The following is an 18,238-nucleotide window of genomic DNA, read 5'->3' as shown; positions in this document are numbered from 1 at the left end:
ACTTCAATACTGCCCCCTGGTGGATGATCGGCGAGTTGCCAAACCGGAAATGGACGAGTCAATCTCGGTGCGTCTTGGAAATGCGTCCGGCACTCGCATATTGTTGCGGGACTGTATACACATGTCCGTGTGTAACGATCGCTGCCATAACGCAATAATCTATATACGATTTGGCCGTTGTTTATGATTATACAAACCGGAAATGGATTTAGGAGATCGCCGTCAAATAAGTGGGATCTTTTTCCTCCAGTCTCATCGTCTCTGCTCAATATATCACCCATACTACATAAAGCATTTACCGACGATCACGGAATTATAAACGCCCCCCCCCCCCCCCCCCCATTCATCCGCACATGATCAGTCATAACGTTTAGGATCATGTACAGTTGAAATTTTTAATATAGCGTGTATCGCCAAACAAACAGCATTTGATAATCTATATATGCGTTTATGCCTATATCTCACGTTCTAGGAATTACTGCAGAAAACGATAAAAACATATTTATATTCTAGAAGGTATTTTCGTATGAATCTATGAATGAAAAAGTTAAACGTTCCTACATCCTGAACGATAGATAATCGATGTTGAATGGGCCATAGTAATGTCAATTTAGCAATACAATTTAAAAAGTTATAGCCCTGCAAAGAAGGTGAACATCTCCATAGGCTTACAGTGCTGGCAGAGAGTGGTATAAGATGCTCAAATTACATGGCAGGGAATGTGTTAATGTGCCTACCATGTGAAGGCGCATGATCAATGGACAGCACAAAAACTATTTGTGTAGGTGACTAGAGCTACCACAGATGGTAATAAGTTATAAGAGTAAGTAATTCATACCATATATATCCTAAATAGTTACCTTATTACCATACTTGGCTGAAAATAAACTTTGCTGCCTGTTGTGAATGTGTTTTTTATAGGCATACATTTTTGCAGTTGAGCAAAAATGAGCAGTTGAGTAGGCTATGTGCTGTGTTTTTATGTCTTTCATCAAGGACCACCTTGGAAATAAGTGTTTTAATGAATGCTTTTAGGTGATATCCTCAGGAATACAAATTGGTCAAGATAATTTGTTTTTATGATGTGTTTTTAATTTCCAAATACAAATCTAATCAAATAAAAAAAGCAGTTTTTGCAGTTGAGCTACAGGTGTTGTATATTATACAGCCTTTTCATGCATCTTTATCAAGGGAACCCTTATCCTAATGATTTTTTAAATAATATTATGATGATACGATATGGACCTAGTAGTTGGGTCATCTGTGGCACTTCGTTTCTCAATGGATTTGTCATCTAGGAGGGTTAATAAACAAATTTAGCCGGGGTGTATTTAAAAAAAAGGCGGGGGAAATTTGTGAGAGACAAATCCAAAATGGCTGCTGTGGAAATTAACTTTTTAATGGTTTGACCTACAATGATGCACAATACATGGTACCAGCCCCCTCTCAGTCATGTACCAGCCCCCTCTCAGTCATGTACCAGCCAGCCCCCTCTCAGTCATGTACCAGCCCCCTCTCAGTCCTGTATACCAGCCCCCTCTGTCATGTACCAGCCCCCTCTCAGTCATGTATACCAGCCCCCTCTCAGTCATGTACCAGCCCCCCTCTCAGTCATGTACCAGCCCCCTCTGTCATGTACCACAGCCCCCTCAGTCATGTACCACAGCCCCCTCTCAGTCATGTACCACAGCCCCCTCTCAGTCATGTACCACAGCCCCCTCTGTCATGTACCACAGCCCCATCTCAGTCATGTACCACAGCCCCCTCTCAGTCATGTACCAGCCCCCTCTCAGTCATGTACCACAGCCCCCTCTCAGTCATGTACCACAGCCCCCTCTCAGTCATGTACCACAGCCCGCTCTCAGTCATGTACCACAGCCCCCTCTCAGTCATGTACCACAGCCCCATCTCAGTCATGTACCAGCCCCCCTCTCAGTCATGTACCACACAACTGGCGGGGGGGGGTGCTTAGTAAGAGATGTGATTGGGCCAGCCCAGTGTTAGTCAGTACCAATACATGGTACCAGCCCCCTCTCAATCATGTACCAGCCAGCCCCCTCTCAATCATGTACCAGCCCCCTCTCAGTCATGTATACCAGCCCCCCTCTCAGTCCTGTATACCAGCCCCCTCTCAGTCATGTACCACAGCCCCCTCTCAGTCATGTACCACAGCCCCATCTCAGTCATGTACCACAGCCCCATCTCAGTCATGTACCACAGCCCCCTCTCAGTCATGTACCACAGCCCCATCTCAGTCATGTACCACAGCCCCATCTCAGTCATGTACCACAGCCCCCTCTCAGTCATGTACCACAGCCCCATCTCAGTCATGTACCACAGCCCCATCTCAGTCATGTACCACAGCCCCCTCTCAGTCATGTACCACAACCCCATCTCAGTCATGTACCAGCCCCCCTCTCAGTCATGTACCTGCACGACTGGCGGGGGGGTGCTTAGTAAGATATGTGATTGGGCCAGCCCAGTGTCAGTCAGTACCAATGGGCCGCTGTCCCAGCCTAGTAGTGGGCCGGTCGTTGACCAAATTCTTTTTTTTTTATATATATTTTTTTTTTATCAAATCATAACGGCACAAATATGCGTAGGCCCACCGGGCAAATGCCGGTATGCCAGATGGCCAGTCCAGGCCTGGTCGTCATGCACACCATGGATCACCAGAGAGAGACTTGGGGTTCATGGGATGAGATGGTGACCCAGGCTAGGATTGAACGAGATGGTGACTGCAGCCCCAGCAACTATCATGCCGAATGAGGCAGTGGTCCCAGCTACTATTTAATTGAATTAGGGGGTTGACCCCAGCTACTACTGGATGGAATGAGGCAGGGACAACAGCTCTGGCTACTGTTGGATTGGAGGAGGCACTATCCAGCTCCTATTCGACTGAAGGAAGCTGTTGCCCCAGTGCCCATTGCTTGCTGGTCGCCTTTTTTCCTGTCATCTCCCATCAGAGAACATGATTCCTGCTGCCTGGGAAGCTGTACTTCTGAGGAACTCACACGATTAAATACACCAACCTTCACGTTTGCCTGCTTTATTGTCTGTTACATAAGATATTACATATCAGAAAATATTAATCTAAAAAACTAATTAAAAAAAGGAAAGTGAGACATTTCAGCTATTGCAGCCACACGATTCTGGTCCTTTTTCTGTACCATTTCAATGTCTCAAAACAATAACACAATATGTATGCATGCATGACTTGTACTGGTCCTTGGAAACCCACCCATGTGCAGTAAGATCCTACAACAAATTTAAACAGTTGCTAAAACGCAGAAGTGATCATCAGTTATTTTTTAATGTTGCTGACCGGATGTTGGAACTGGAACAACTGTTGTTTATTACCAACATGAAAATGCTATTGTACCGGTCTATGGCTGTATTTCCATATTCTCATTGGTTTAATACAGTCCAGTAGATTGCACTTGTCCTCATCACCCGTCAGTCATGGTATTTCATAGAAGGTTAGCTAGATTTACAAACAACAAAACGTTTCATATTTATTGTTGCAGTCTGTAATAATCCACCTGTAAAGTCTGTCCATTCCCAAAGCCTCAGCTTTGGTTCGACAACAACATGAATCCATGAAGGTTCCACCGCTGGCTCACAGTTTAACGACAGCACTTGCCGCCCTTGCCAGGCTGAGTCGGGGCGCCTCCCTGAGACTGCAGTGGCCGTGAACCGGAGCACTTGATCCCATCCCAGCCATCTCGCAGTTCTATCTCCCCACTCAGGAGACCCTGGTAGACCCTCCGAGTGAGAAGCTCAAACGCCTCCAGCACGTTCTGGCCGCTCTTGGCCGAGGCCTCTACGTAGGGCATTCCCAGCTGGCTGGCCAGCTTCTCGGCCTCCTCGCAGCTGACCACCCTCTCCCCCTGGTCGTCCCGGTCGCTCTTGTGCCCCACCAGGAGGAACGCCACTTTATGGGGCTGAACCCGTTCGCACACCTCCGCGTGCCAGTCCTTCACGTGGTCAAATGACGCCCGCTGGGTCAGGTCAAAAACCAGCAGGCCCCCAACAGAGTTACGGTAGTAGGAACGGGTTACTGACCTGGGAGGGATATGGTGAGGGATGGAAGGAAGGATGGAGAGAGAGCGAGGGAGAGAGAGAGAGAGAGAGAGAGAGGGAGGGGGAGGGGGAGGGAGAGAGACAAAAATGACCTTTACAAGTGAGTCTTTCATCACAAGACCTCCCTGGTGGAGTGCCAGGGTCAGACAGATGAAGATACCTCCCTGGTTAGTGCCGGGGTCAGACAGATGAAGCTACCTCCCTGGTTAGTGCCGGGGTCAGACAGATGAAGCTACCTCCCTGGTTAGTGCCGGGGTCAGACAGATGAAGCTACCTCCCTGGTTAGTGCTGGGGTCAGACAGATGAAGCTACCTCCCTGGTTAGTGCCGGGGTCAGACAGATGAAGCTACCTCCCTGGTTAGTGCCGGGGTCAGACAGATGAAGCTACCTCCCTGGTTAGTGCCGGGGTCAGACAGATGAAGCTACCTCCCTGGTTAGTGCTGGGGTCAGACAGATGAAGCTACCTCCCTGGTTAGTGCCGGGGTCAGACAGATGAAGCTACCTCCCTGGTTAGTGCCGGGGTCAGACAGATGAAGCTACCGATGCAGCAACAGATTTCCAATTACAATGAGCAAAGGATCAGCTATTTCATTTCATTTTTATTTATTCTTACATGGAATTGTTACAGTCCAACAGTACATAGTTCACTTAATATGCTCCACTTAATTCCATGGCCGAAAGGAACAGGAAGAAGACTATTCTTATTGTACCTGCCCCTACACACATACAGTACACTAAGTGCAATGTTTACCAAACCAAACAAAATATACATACTTGTTTTGCAGAACTGGAAACATCAACACAATTAAATTAACATAAATAAATACATTTTGTATATCAGTTAAATTGCATATTTAGGTTCATTCATTTATACACACACACATTTATCTATATATTTATATAATGTATTATTCTATATTATACTTCTATACTATTGATCAAGGCTAGTTGTTTTCACTTGAGCTTTCCAGGTAAGCTGAGGAAAAGACATACCCCAGAGAGAGAGAGAGAGAGAGAGAGAGAGAGACTTTGACTTTTGATGTTCTTTATTAAAACATGTCAACTAAAAACAGTCAGTAGAGACACAAAAATCTCACGGCATCTTCATAAAAACAACACACACACCCACACACTCGCACACACACCCACACACACACACACACACCCACAAACACCCCAACAAACCCCAAAAACTTCCTTCAGCACATAAAAACCACTTGACATTCAAATGCATATGTTCAGCCCCTCCTCCCCCACAGTACACATTGCATTCCCCAGTCCCCAAGCATTCACGAACGCATCAACATTATGTCTCAGTGAGAAATACATGAACTCTAATCTAAGGCGTGCAGAAATCATACCCCTCAGCATAGGCACCGATTCCGTAGGACCAAATGGCTAACTTAGCCTGCCCGTAAACAAAGTTCAGTAAAACGCTCACAACCTTGTTACGTAATGAATATGTTTGGCCGAGGATGAAACTCTCCACACAGAACATCACCCCCAGCTTCACACACAACCCTTTTAGGAACCACAACACCCTATTGATCCTTTGACACTTTAGGAAAACATGGGTTACAGTCTCAGATACTCCGCAAAAGGGGCACCCATCACCCACCCCTGGATCCACCCAAGCCAGGAACCGATTCGTTGCCAACACCCCATGCGCTATCCTCCACTGTAGGTCCCCTGGGCCCCGTTCCCCGTACCTGGATAACTGAGTTAGCCGGATAATTTCCAGTCAAGCCTGACTTAAGCCGGACCTTCCCATTCCCCGACGCGCGATTGTCCAAATCACCATGACAACAGATCAAAAAGTTTGAGCCTGGTCGGGAGCAGGGTTAACTTCAGTTAGCTGGATGAACCATGGCCACGCCCCCGCAAATAAATGACAGCTCGCTTCCTGAAATGATTCTCACAGTCTAGATCCCATTATACCATTCTGAATTATGTTTCTGTGCTTCGTTTTCCTAGAGGGGGCTTCTGAAATGTATAATAATAGAACTAAATGCTGATAATAAATCATATTGAGCCTATTGATTTACTTTGTCCTAAATAAAATAATGCACGTCATATACGGCGCTCGGAGTCGCGATACACGCTGCATGTGGTTATTTTAATAACGGCGCATTGCAAATGTGAATCCCGCGGGGATATTTTTAATGAATGAAACGGCCGTTTGGCTCTGATTAGTTTCATATATCCTCCGCTGTAGATTTGCTTAACGGAGCGCCCGGATTGTGTTTCATTCAAGCATAAAATTGAAGTGTCTATGCATGGATTGTGGATTTTGTGTGATATTGTAACTGGGATTAAAATATCTGATGAGATGCGCTGTTTGACGGATTTGAGAAATTGAATGAGCCGTTGACGTCACATTAATGCATTTGAGAATAAAGAGATAAAACTTCATTCAAAAGAAAAAATATTCTAAACACGGGTCTCTCATACATTAATGGATAAACAATGAATCTATCCCGTCTGGCACAGTGGCGCAGCGGTAGTGCTCAATCCTGGCAACCGGGCGACCGGTGTTCGAAACCCAGCGTTTCCAATATAATTTTTTGGAATATAATATTAATGATTATACGCAAAAGTAGCCTAGTTTTAAGTTAAAATATTATAAATCTACATGCATTGAGGATGTCATTCTTTATATAGCTCTCAACGTGCACCAAATTGAATTATTCCTACATTGCAAAAAGAAGGAAAAGACTAGGATTCGAACCCGGGCCGTCTGCGTGAAAGTCAAAAGCAGAAACCGTTACACCACAGTGCAGATAAGTAAAAGATCCACCATACATCAATCAATGGGTAAGAGAGCCGTATCCTTATTCTGTATAACAGTTTAACTCATTATTTTCGCTAGCAAGATCTCATTTGATTATTCAATCCATAAACCTACTGCCAGCAGGCAAGTTTAAAGAATATAATCTGATTGATTGAGGTAATGAGGGACTTAAAATTAGCCTATAGATAACGCATTTAACTTGGTCGGCGAGGCGATTGAGCCGTACTGCAATCTGTTAATAAAGTTTTAAATCAATTAATCAATCAATGCCGTTAGAAAATCAGGATCTCTGCTATCGATAAGTGCTGGCTTTTCAACTGAAGCGGCCGTGCGCACTTATCCTGGGTCTCAAGTCTGGTTCGAGTTAACGAGACTGAATCCACCTTCGAGGAACAGGAAAATCCCGGCTTCAAACATCGGGTTAACTGAATCTGGATAATGGGACTCTTGATCGACTTAGTTGAACCAGGTACGGGGAATAGGGCCCTGACCTCTTAGGCAGTATCTGTTTGTAAAAAAAAACTCCACCTAAAGCTAGCAGTGCTGCCATCACCCAGCACCCCCTGCCACTGATGCTGCCTGACGTCCTGCAGGGACCTGATGTTTCTGACCTTCATGCAGGTTATGTACAGAGCCTTGCACATGAGAGAGAGAGAGAGAGAGAGAGAGAGAGAGAGAGAGAGAGAGAGAGAGAGAGAGAGAGAGAGAGAGAGAGAGAGAGAGAGAGAGGAGAGAGAGAGAGAGAGAGAGAGAGAGAGAGAGAGAGAGAGAGAGAGAGAGAGAGAGAGAGAGAGAGAGAGAGAGAGAGAGAGAGAGAGAGAGAGAGAGAGAGAGAGAGAGAGAGAGAGAGAGAGAGAGAGAGAGAGAGAGAGAGAGAAGAGAGAGAGAGAGGAGAGAGAAGAGAGGAGAGAGAGAGAGAGAGAGAGAGAGGAGAGAGAGGAGAGAGAGAGAGAGAGAGAGAGGAGAGAGAGAGGAGAGAGAGAGGAGAGAAGAGAGAGAGAGAGATGAGAGAGAGAGAGAGAGAGAGAGAGAGCGAGAGCTTCAGTTATAACAACAGTTGTCTTCTCTCTTGCCAATTATGGAAATGTCAAGAAATATGCAATTCCCCGGCGAGACACCCCAGGTGAATAGGCAAATATACTTTTTTTTTTGTTGATTTTGAGATTTTGTTATATTTTGCTTCCTAAACATGTCTTCTATGAAACTAGTGACAATAAAACGTCAATAACACACATTTAGTTGTTTATTTGACTTCATTTTGCCTTATTGCATCCATAAATGTGCACATATTTAATGGGGAAGTGCCTCATTTGCATATATAAACATACATTTCAGAAAACTTGCAATATATTTTTTCTTAGTTTATATGTACATAACAAATTGGGAAAGTTTCATAGTGATATCTATTCAAATATGTTTGCCTATTAGGGGGTACTACACTGTACTACACTGTTTGTAGCCTGTGTGTAGTTCTGTTCAGTTCAATAACATTATTATTATTCAGTTATCAGGCATGTGTTTAGGTTGCCAATTACTAATGGTTTGATTAGGTATTGTGTTTGTAAATAGCTGTTTAAAATTTGTTATGGCATTTTACAATACAGAACTTTGAAGGCGTTTTCCCAAAAATTTGTTTTAATGAGTTTTTCCTCATACTCTGAGCCAGAAATCTCCACTTCAGTAGCACTCACATACACCAAACCTTCCAGTTCTATTCATATCTATGTTCTGAAGGTATTTACAGAAGGGTTTGTTGATATCGCATTCATACCCTGATTTATATCACATTTTATTCCTAAAAACATGGCAAAATATGGAATTTTACCATAAACATTTACTGAATTGAGTATTTTCTGATTTATGGAGTGATAAAAAGAGATATCCAAAATCCCCTCTGTAATAACCATTGGCTCTAATATGTCAACAAAATGAAACTATAATTTTGAAAATGGCTTTATTCAATGTTCAGATTTCTGTCCTGGAATTATTATGCAAATTAGTGCATATTTAAGTAGATCATGCCTAATTTGCATATTTAAACATACAATTTCAGAAAACTTGTAATACAAAAAAGTTCTGTTTTAATATAAGTAATCAACTGGGGAAGTTTCATTGTGATATCTATTAGTTAAATGTTTTACCCTTGTCACCTGTAGTGTCTCGCCTTAAGTAATTGAATCCACTAAGCCACAGTGAAGATATTGATGAAGGGATGTCCCTACAAGCTAATGACAAACTATCACAAACTCTATACACACAGTTCTTGCTTCGGGGTAAACCTCACCACATCAGCAAAATGCCATTCTCTCAGGGAAAGTAGAATAGAAACTGTAAAGAAGTGTTTTGTTTCGCAGGGTTTAGTTCGACTCAGACAGGATTAGCCACAAGGAGCACGCAGATTGGAGGGGAAACACAAACAGGTACAGGCCGTTTTGGAATGCTCAGTGAATGAATTCCAGAAAAAAATTAGATAGATTAGCTACTTTTACTATTTTGTCACAGCGTTGAGCAATACGGCATGGTGTCTCTTCTAGATGTTCCACACTCCACCACACCAGGTGTACATGGTGTCTCCTCTAGATGTTCCACACTCCACCACACCAGGTGTACATGGTGTCTCCTCTAGATGTTCCACACTCCACCACACCAGGTGTACATGGTGTCTCCTCTAGATGTTCCACACTCCACCACACCAGGTGTACATGGTGTCTCCTCTAGATGTTCCACACTCCACCACACCAGGTGTACATGGTGTCTCCTCTAGATGTTCCACACTCCACCACACCAGGTGTACATGGTGTCTCTTCTAGATGTTCCACACTCCACCACACCAGGTGTACATGGTGTCTCTTCTAGATGTTCCACACTCCACCACACCAGGTGTACATGGTGTCTCTTCTAGATGTTCCACACTCCACCACACCAGGTGTACATGGTGTCTCCTCTAGATGTTCCACACTCCACCACACCAGGTGTACATGGTGTCTCCTCTAGATGTTCCACACTCCACCACACCAGGTGTACATGGTGTCTCCTCTAGATGTTCCACACTCCACCACACCAGGTGTACATGGTGTCTCCTCTAGATGTTCCACACTCCACCACACCAGGTGTACATGGTGTCTCCTCTAGATGTTCCACACTCCACCACACCAGGTGTACATGGTGTCTCCTCTAGATGTTCCACACTCCACCACACCAGGTGTACATGGTGTCTCCTCTAGATGTTCCACACTCCACCACACCAGGTGTACATGGTGTCTCCTCTAGATGTTCCACACTCCACCACACCAGGTGTACATGGTGTCTCCTCTAGATGTTCCACACTCCACCACACCAGGTGTACATGGTGTCTCCTCTAGATGTTCCACACTCCACCACACCAGGTGTACATGGTGTCTCCTCTAGATGTTCCACACTCCACCACACCAGGTGTACATGGTGTCTCCTCTAGATGTTCCACACTCCACCACACCAGGTGTACATGGTGTCTCTTCTAGATGTTCCACACTCCACCACACCAGGTGTACATGGTGTCTCCTCTAGATGTTCCACACTCCACCACGCCAGGTGTACATGGGAGGGGAGGGGTTTGTTACACGTCACTATACATTATACATTATAGAGGGAATAGCTCCAGTGTGAAAATCAGAACCAGTTGTGCTTCATCAACTTAGCACATATATTTGAATAGACACTAGATATCCTGGTTTCTCATGCAAGTTTATGTTTCATATTGTGTTTACATACAGGTACATAGACCAGATTATGATATTCATAGATATTATGATGCATTAATACGATTAAATGCATGGCCCGTGACTGGTTTGACATCATTACCTACTTTACAGTGTAATACATCCAAACATCAGCCTCCGCCCCTGCCAGTGGGTAATACATTGTAAACACCGGGTACACATTGTCCTGTGGGATGGGTGGGGGAGGACCCAATTACATCAGAGTCCTGGAGGCTCTTCCTGCACCTAGTCATATATCTATCACCATATATCACCATATCTTCCATATTCTCTATATATTTTATACATGTTCATTACATTGCACATTGTTGCTTCCTTGCGCTCTGGTTAGATGCTGAACTGCATTTCATTGTACTCTGTGCTAATCCCGTAATCTGACACGCTCCTCCCCTTCAACGTGGTACCTTTCGTAATGTGAACACCCTTACTTGAACCTCTCCTGGCCGGCCGTGTCCCAGAACTGCAGCTTGATCCGGACCCCTGGCACCACCTCCCGGAAGTGAACGTAGAAGTCCACCCCCACGGTCTGGTTGATGCCCTCTGAGAACATGTCCTCGGTGTAGCGCTTCAGCAGGGACGACTTGCCCACCGTGGAGTCGCCCAGCATGATGATCCTGAACTGGTACTCCCACAGCGTCCGGTCCATGGCTGCTCGTATGGGTGGCGGTGGTGAGGAAAGCGCGGGGGGGGAGGGGTGAAGAGATGGAGATCAAGCGGAGGTAGATGACAGACAGGGTGCAGGGTGGAGATGCTTTGAAGAAGGAACTAAAAGATGGATAGGGAAGCAGGAAGCCCTGAGAGAAGAGGAACAACAAAGCATGAAGAGATGGAGTGGAGATAGTAGTGTGTAGAGTGGAGGGATGTGGAAGCTAGACCGCAGGCAGCTGGAGGAGTGGAGGGACGGGGAGTCTTTATAGAGAGAGAGAAAGAGAGAGAGAGAGAGAGAGAGCCCCTTCCCTGAGAAAGCCCCACAGCCCGCAGGAGTCCACCCAGTAGAAACTATAGACGCATTAGTCCAGAAACAGCCAGAGCCAGCCACACCTTGTAGGTCTCACATACGGTAGAGTGAGTCTGCAGCCCGTGCCCCACCACCATGAGGCAACACCCTGTAATCCGTCTCCTGGAGCTGGAGCCCTGGAGCATGTAGGCCGGGTCACTAGATCCTGGAGCTGGAGCGTGTAGGCCAGGTCACTGGATCCTGGAGCTGGAGTGTGTAGGCTGGTTCACTAGATCCTCATGGAAAGTAGGTATGTGGAAATGGTTGTCCAACAAAGAAAGAGTTCAACGTTGCTTTTCTGTCCTCATCCAACCTGCTGATCACGACCGATGCTATAAACATGTGCATGAGTGTGTCTGAGAGAGAGAGAGAGAGAGAGAGAGGGGGGGGGGGAGAGAGAGAGGGAGAGAGAGATTGTGTGTATGCAACAGAGGGGTGGGGACTTCCAAACTTCGCTTGTTCATACTTGACTAAAGGAGGGGCATGAGAGAAGAGGAAGGGAGGACTGTGAGATAAAAAGGAGGGCTTGAAGTGGGAGAGAGGGAGAGATAATGAGGGTTAGTTTCAACATGCAGCACCATATCAAGGCAAGCCTTGCTATTTCCTGTTGTCCATCTCACAAGTTTGTGTCATCACTCATCAGTAAGTAAGTATGCATATCAAGTAATAGTTCAGTAAGTTTACACAGTTAGTTGCTCATGCAGGATGCCTTTGAGTCATTATGTTCTGTGGCAACTCCCAAATAGCCTACTGTACACTACTATTCGAAAAAGGGAAGTTGACAACAATACAGCTCTAGGCCCCCTGGGAAACTGCAGTAGAAAAGCTCAGGATACAAACTTTTTTCCTGCAAGGGTTTGTTTGGGGTTCGGCTATATTTAGTGATGACGTCAAGCTCTCCTCACATGATGCTGGGGGAAGAGCCTTGGTTGTAGTTATTAGATTACAACTAGACAATATGCACTAAGAGACCTCCACCAAGGCCTGACAATCTCCCCACGTTGCCATTACTTTCACATGCAACACATTAACTGCTAGATGACAGAAACAACAGTTGCCAGTCTCAATAGACCCAGGCTATAAATCCATATGGTGGTGCTGGTGGGAAGGTCACAGGGGTCACCAAAATCAACAGGTTTCTCCCTCTAGGGGGGGGGGGGGGGATGTATGTCTAATGTCTAATGTCTTTTGTGTTTGTGGTGTGTTTTTGTTTAAATTTTTATTTGGTATATTTGTATTTTGTATTTATTAGTTAAGTTTAGATCTGTATTTATTATTTCCTTTTGTTTTGTATCATTATTAGTGCTGTTACTGTTGCTGTTTTTGTACTTTGTATTTTTATTATTTCTGAATGTCTTATCGTTATTGTAGTTAATATTGTTGAAGTATGGTCTTGTGGTGTCCCTTGTATTATCATATTATTGTATTGTGATTGTTATTGTTGTGTTGTGATTTTTTTTAAAAAGGGTTTCTCCCTCTAGCGGTCATGCATATTCACAGCAATATTTCTGACCGCACGCTCTTTTGAAAATGAAAGGTTTAGCCTGACAGGGGTGCTAGGGGAAAGGTGATGGGGACACCAAAATAAAACAAAATGTCTTCCTCTTGGGGTCACGTATGTGCACAGCATTATTCTATGGTAATCCGGCCGTTACTTTCCGAGATATCTCGTTTGGCCTGATGGTGGCACTAAAGAGAAGGTCATGGGATCACCAAAATGTAGTCCTCTTGGGGTCATGAATGTGCACAACATATTGCATGTCAATCTGACCTTTTTAATTTTTGAAACTGCTGCTTCAAAACTTAAAATCACCCAAACATCTTTTGTAAACATTACCCTGCCAGTTGGATAGCTACCTAGCTGTGACGTATGTTTTTTGTAAATATATACAGGTAAATACAAATAGTTGTAAGTACACTCATTAATGCTGAGAATTGTATGAGCTGATTAAATGTTGTTTACGGCAAAATATCATAGTCTGGTAAGCTTTTGAACCGGGCGGCCAAATAGAATTACTGTAATGTAGATGAAGTGAATTCATTATCCCAAGCCTCTGTTTGAGAGTAGCAGTGGGGCTATAAACACTTGGGCTGTAAACTCCAGTGACCTGCCAAAGCCTCAAACAAAAAGAACCATCTAAATTGTTATGTTAACATAGAATATAAGCCAACTTTCAACAGACAGAATGTGGTATTGTACATACTTAATAATGTATGTATTGTACACATTTTGAAGATAAGCATTTATCACATTGAGATACTGACACACTGGCCTATATTTCATGTCATCTTCAAATATTGTATACATAAACATAAATTAAATGGTAAATATCAATAGTTGACAAGAAATATTGTGGGCCCAAGCTAGCCGTTCCACTGGAAAAGTACAAATGAATGAAATTAACAGAAAAAAAGAAGTACGTACCAACTCTTACAAAAAAAATTTGGGCATTGAAGTGATACTTACCATGGAATATTATTTGCCTTCTTTCTGTCGTTAGGCATGTTCTTATCTATACCAACTTACAAGCAATAACTTATTCTACAATAGTAGAATAAGCTCAAATCCTTTTATCACAAACATCCAACACCAGTATAAAAAAATCATAAATTGCCTGCCACCAGAATAAGTGTCTGAAAATAAAAGTGGCCAACAATGAAGAAATACTAACTACAAAGATTTCTTTTTTTTGCAAGATGAAGTTCAACAGTATTAAGTGCAAGTGGAGGATGGAGGTAGGGAAGAGGGGGAGGTGATACTTTGCCTCTAAGTTTTAAGCCATCTTAAAGCCTTTGCATGCAAGAAGGGTTTAACCCAATCATTTACTTTCTAAAAAAATATTGAGCAATAGGGAACCATTTGTCTCCCTAAATGGATATAACATTTTGCAATGAAACCTTTCTAATTTGGGATTGCTTGTTGAACTTATATATATAAGTTATATGCATGCTTAACCATTTTTAACTATTCTGTAAATGAGCCCTATTATGCGTATGCCTAAAAACTAAATATCTGCACTAAAGTCACAAGCTCTGTTTTAACACACACCATCAGACCACGAGAAGTGAAAATATAAACTTGAAACAGAGAAGCAAAACCCATGTGTCTGAACTGGTTTTCCTGGGGTGGGGGTGTAATTTTGCAATAATGTATAAGCTACTTATTGACGTTCTAGTTACAAACTAATGATGTCAACTTTGGGTCTTACTTTCAGTTGTACAATTTTGGTTTTCATATATTATTCTCAGCTTTCTATTTCAGCTTGGACCAACAGATGACTACAGTATATCTGCGTAACCTATAATCTAACACATGGACCTTTCTTCTTTAGGTCACCAGACTGTTACATTATTGATCCTCAGCAGCCAGCAGTCTTGTGCATAGTTTCCTGATATCTAAACTGATTTGACATGAAGAAGGATATAGTGTGTCATGCTGGCCTCATCACTATATCTGCCTACACTGGATCACACCTACACCTCCCATTGGATCAATATGTCCCACTGCACTAAAAACTATTGGAAGCATGGAAATCATGTTGAAATATGGGAGAATCCGAGAATATAAAGTAGTGTAGGCAGGGTATCCTCGTCTAATTTTCCCAATAAAATTCACTTCTCCATCCGCATTGTCCGAGAGAACGCTCATCCCAGATGAACATTAAACTGTGACGAAGGCTCAAATATCTGGATATTACTGATATCCAGAACGTCCACATATATGACTTGCTTTTTTAATACCAGACGAGCAGCAAATGGGATGCAGTTAAATGTTCCTTTGATGCAGTCAGAGCTTGGTAAAGCTGCATTCTCCCACTATGCTCCCTTTTTATGGAATACGTTGCAAGTAAAACTTTGTCTACAGGCACTTCCTACTGTGAATGCTTTTAAAGGTATGCTACGATTGGCCCTTTATGAAACATGTAACTGTTTTACCTGATGCTATTGTTGATGTGATTATGCTCCTTGCCACTGCACAAATGACCCTCTGTATTTATATTTGAATTGTATGTTTTTTGTTTAATGCCCTGTTTTATGTTGAAACTTGTGTGCCGTGTTGGTCAGGACTCCCTGGAAGAAGAGATCTTGTATCTCAATGGGACATTCCTGGATAAATAAAGGATAAATAAAAAAAAAAATAAAAAAATGATACAAGGTATTTTTATGGTATACCCTGAGGGCTAATCCTCTATTCATGTTCAAACCTTACAGACGAAAGCCATGATAACTCCTGTTAAATGTATTCGGTTCACCACTTTATTCTCACATTTAAAGAAATAAACCTGCATGAACACATCATGCAATACAGTGCAAAATTGTCCTTTGAACCCAGAGTAATTCACATACATTTAAAGATGTTTGAAAACGTTGTCTAAACATGAGCAGAGTTATGGAAGCTGAAAGGAAACCAAATATATCAAATGCATTTATATATACAGACATACACATCATAGAATACTGTAAATAAATACAATAGCAGGCATCTTGAATGGATACATGTGACAAAGATGAAATTATGTATGTAGGACACGATACAGTTTTTGAGGCAATGTAAAATGGTCAGTTTTTCCACCATGGCCAACAGTATTTGGTCATAATATTTTCTGTTTTTGTTCCAGTTACTAATTCCTCTTCCTGTTGGAGACGACACTGACCATTTCCATCACCTCAAATAACTTTCCATGTAACAAGATCTTAACGAGCACAGACAACACAGAGGTGTCCATGGGATCCTATCTTCCCTTCATGCCATTCTTCAGAGTACAATCATTTCATTATTCCACATTGGTTTGAATTTTTTTTATTACATTTCTTTTATTTCTCAGTATTGCCATTTAAACAATACATTGGCGGTAACAAATTCCCTTTCCATTTATACAGTTTTCTTTTGTTATTATTGTTTTAAAAACCATATTGCCATTCACTGTGTAGTGATCAATATCTTAAAAACAAGTCTAAATGTTGTTTAAAAATCTCCATTTTGGTTTGCTGTGTCATGTGCATCATAGAGATTTTGGAGGGCTAGCGTTTATTCCAAATGTTTTGTTCAGTGAGATGAATGGTTGTCAGCTGGTTGAGTGACAGTTACCACTGAGTCCATGGACGGCAAGGTACCTGTACACAGGCACAGACAGCTACTTAATTGTACAAGGCATTGGCTGCTAGGATACAGAGGGAAACTTGAGCTCGGTGATCTCAGAGTCGGGAGAGCTGCTGTCGCTGCGGTCGCTGTAAGTGTCCCTGCAACGGAGAACCAATATATTATAAGACATTGGTAGCTGAAAACAACCATTCCAATAGAGTTGATGAAAACAGGGCTTCTGGTAGCCGGTAATTACCAGTTTTTGACTGGTAAAAAACTACCCAAGTCTGTCAAGTGAAAATCCTGCCGTTCACACTGTTCCCAATGAAGCCACTCGAATTGAGGTACCGGTATTCATTATCTGTGACTGTGGGGTGAAAACTCTGGGAGGAATAAGGAGTAGAGATGTCCGATATTATCGGCCTATATTGGCATTCAAATGTAATATCGAAAATGATCGGTATGGGTTTTAAAAATCTTATATATATATTTTTTTTAATTAACCCTTATTTACCCAGGCAAGCAAGTAAGAACAAATTCGTACTTTATTTATTGTCAAAAGTATGCATAATGTTGTGTTAATTCCACGACAAGAGATATGTAATGTTAATTACCTGAAATAATTCAGTTTTTGGGGGGGTGGGGACCCTGCATATATCGGTATCGGTTGATATCGTTATCGGAAATTAAGAGTTGGACAATATCGGTATATCGGATATCGGTAGAAAAGCCAATATCGAACATCCCTAATAAGGAGTATTTTTTGGGGGACCGACATACTTATACTTGCTGCTTGGTGGCAGATAAAACAGTAAGCTGAATCAGTGAGTTGACACAACGAAACATCACTTATAGTCAAATACTAGAATAACCCATTCTGTCAGGCTGTGATCCCATTGGATGCCTTTTTTCTATTGTTTTCAATGGTTTTGTCACGGCAGGCACTACTAAGTAGGGCTGACCTTCGATTTCTTTTTTGGAATTCGAAGCTTCGGGGCCGAGATTCGATTTTAATTCGAAAAAATTAAAAATTAAAATTATGTTGTGGGACTTGTACAGCACTTTGTTCAACTTTGTCAGTGCTGTAAAGTTTAAACCTTTAAATCTTAGACAAACGAAACACTTTGCTTTCATGAAATATTGTAAGCCGTCATTTGAGGCTTTATAAAAAGCAGCACAATGAACACAAATCTGTCAGTGCCGAGTCCGACCTCATCTTAAATAACAAACAGCATTGCGCGTTGTAATTAACAAAGAGAGGCAGAGTTGATTTTCAAAAAAAAAAAAAAAAAAAAAAAAAATATATATATATATATATATATATATTGGATTCTTTAAAAAAAATTATATATTCGAATTTTATTTTCATATTCGAATCCCATGCCCATCGAACGAAGCTTCGAAGTATTTAAGACAGCCCTACTACTAAGCCTCACACTTTTGAAGCAACACTTTTTCGGGCGCTCTCAGTTGAAAAGGTTTCAACTTTAGCCACGGGGCACACCGACACGAATGTCACCTTCTTG

At 42.6% G+C, this 18,238-nt stretch overlaps 2 protein-coding genes across 3 annotated transcripts in view; both read right to left on the bottom strand.

Moving 5' to 3' along the window:
- Positions 1-3,033: 3,033 nt before the first annotated feature.
- On the bottom strand, positions 3,034-11,949 carry rab42b (RAB42, member RAS oncogene family). Its single transcript, XM_084335830.1, has 2 exons — positions 11,061-11,949; positions 3,034-4,065 (listed from the first exon to the last, which is right to left on the bottom strand). The coding sequence occupies exons 1-2, from the start codon at positions 11,276-11,278 to the stop codon at positions 3,627-3,629; spliced, it is 657 nt and encodes a 218-aa protein (XP_084191956.1). The 5' UTR covers positions 11,279-11,949; the 3' UTR covers positions 3,034-3,626.
- Positions 11,950-15,863: 3,914 nt separating this feature from the next.
- Positions 15,864-18,238, bottom strand: part of ctps1b (CTP synthase 1b) — a 61,636-nt gene continuing 59,261 nt past the window's right edge. For both annotated transcript variants that reach the window (XM_084336440.1, XM_084336441.1), the window contains one exon: positions 15,864-16,870. In XM_084336440.1, the coding sequence (XP_084192566.1) occupies positions 16,792-16,870 (79 nt within the window). In that variant the 3' untranslated portion in view covers positions 15,864-16,791. The remainder of the gene's footprint in view (positions 16,871-18,238) is intronic.

This window comes from Notolepis coatsorum, assembly GCF_963971535.1.
Source record: "Notolepis coatsorum genome assembly, chromosome: 19".
NCBI classification, from domain to species: domain Eukaryota; kingdom Metazoa; phylum Chordata; class Actinopteri; order Aulopiformes; family Paralepididae; genus Notolepis; species Notolepis coatsorum.
This window is presented reverse-complemented; position numbering and strand designations above follow the sequence as displayed.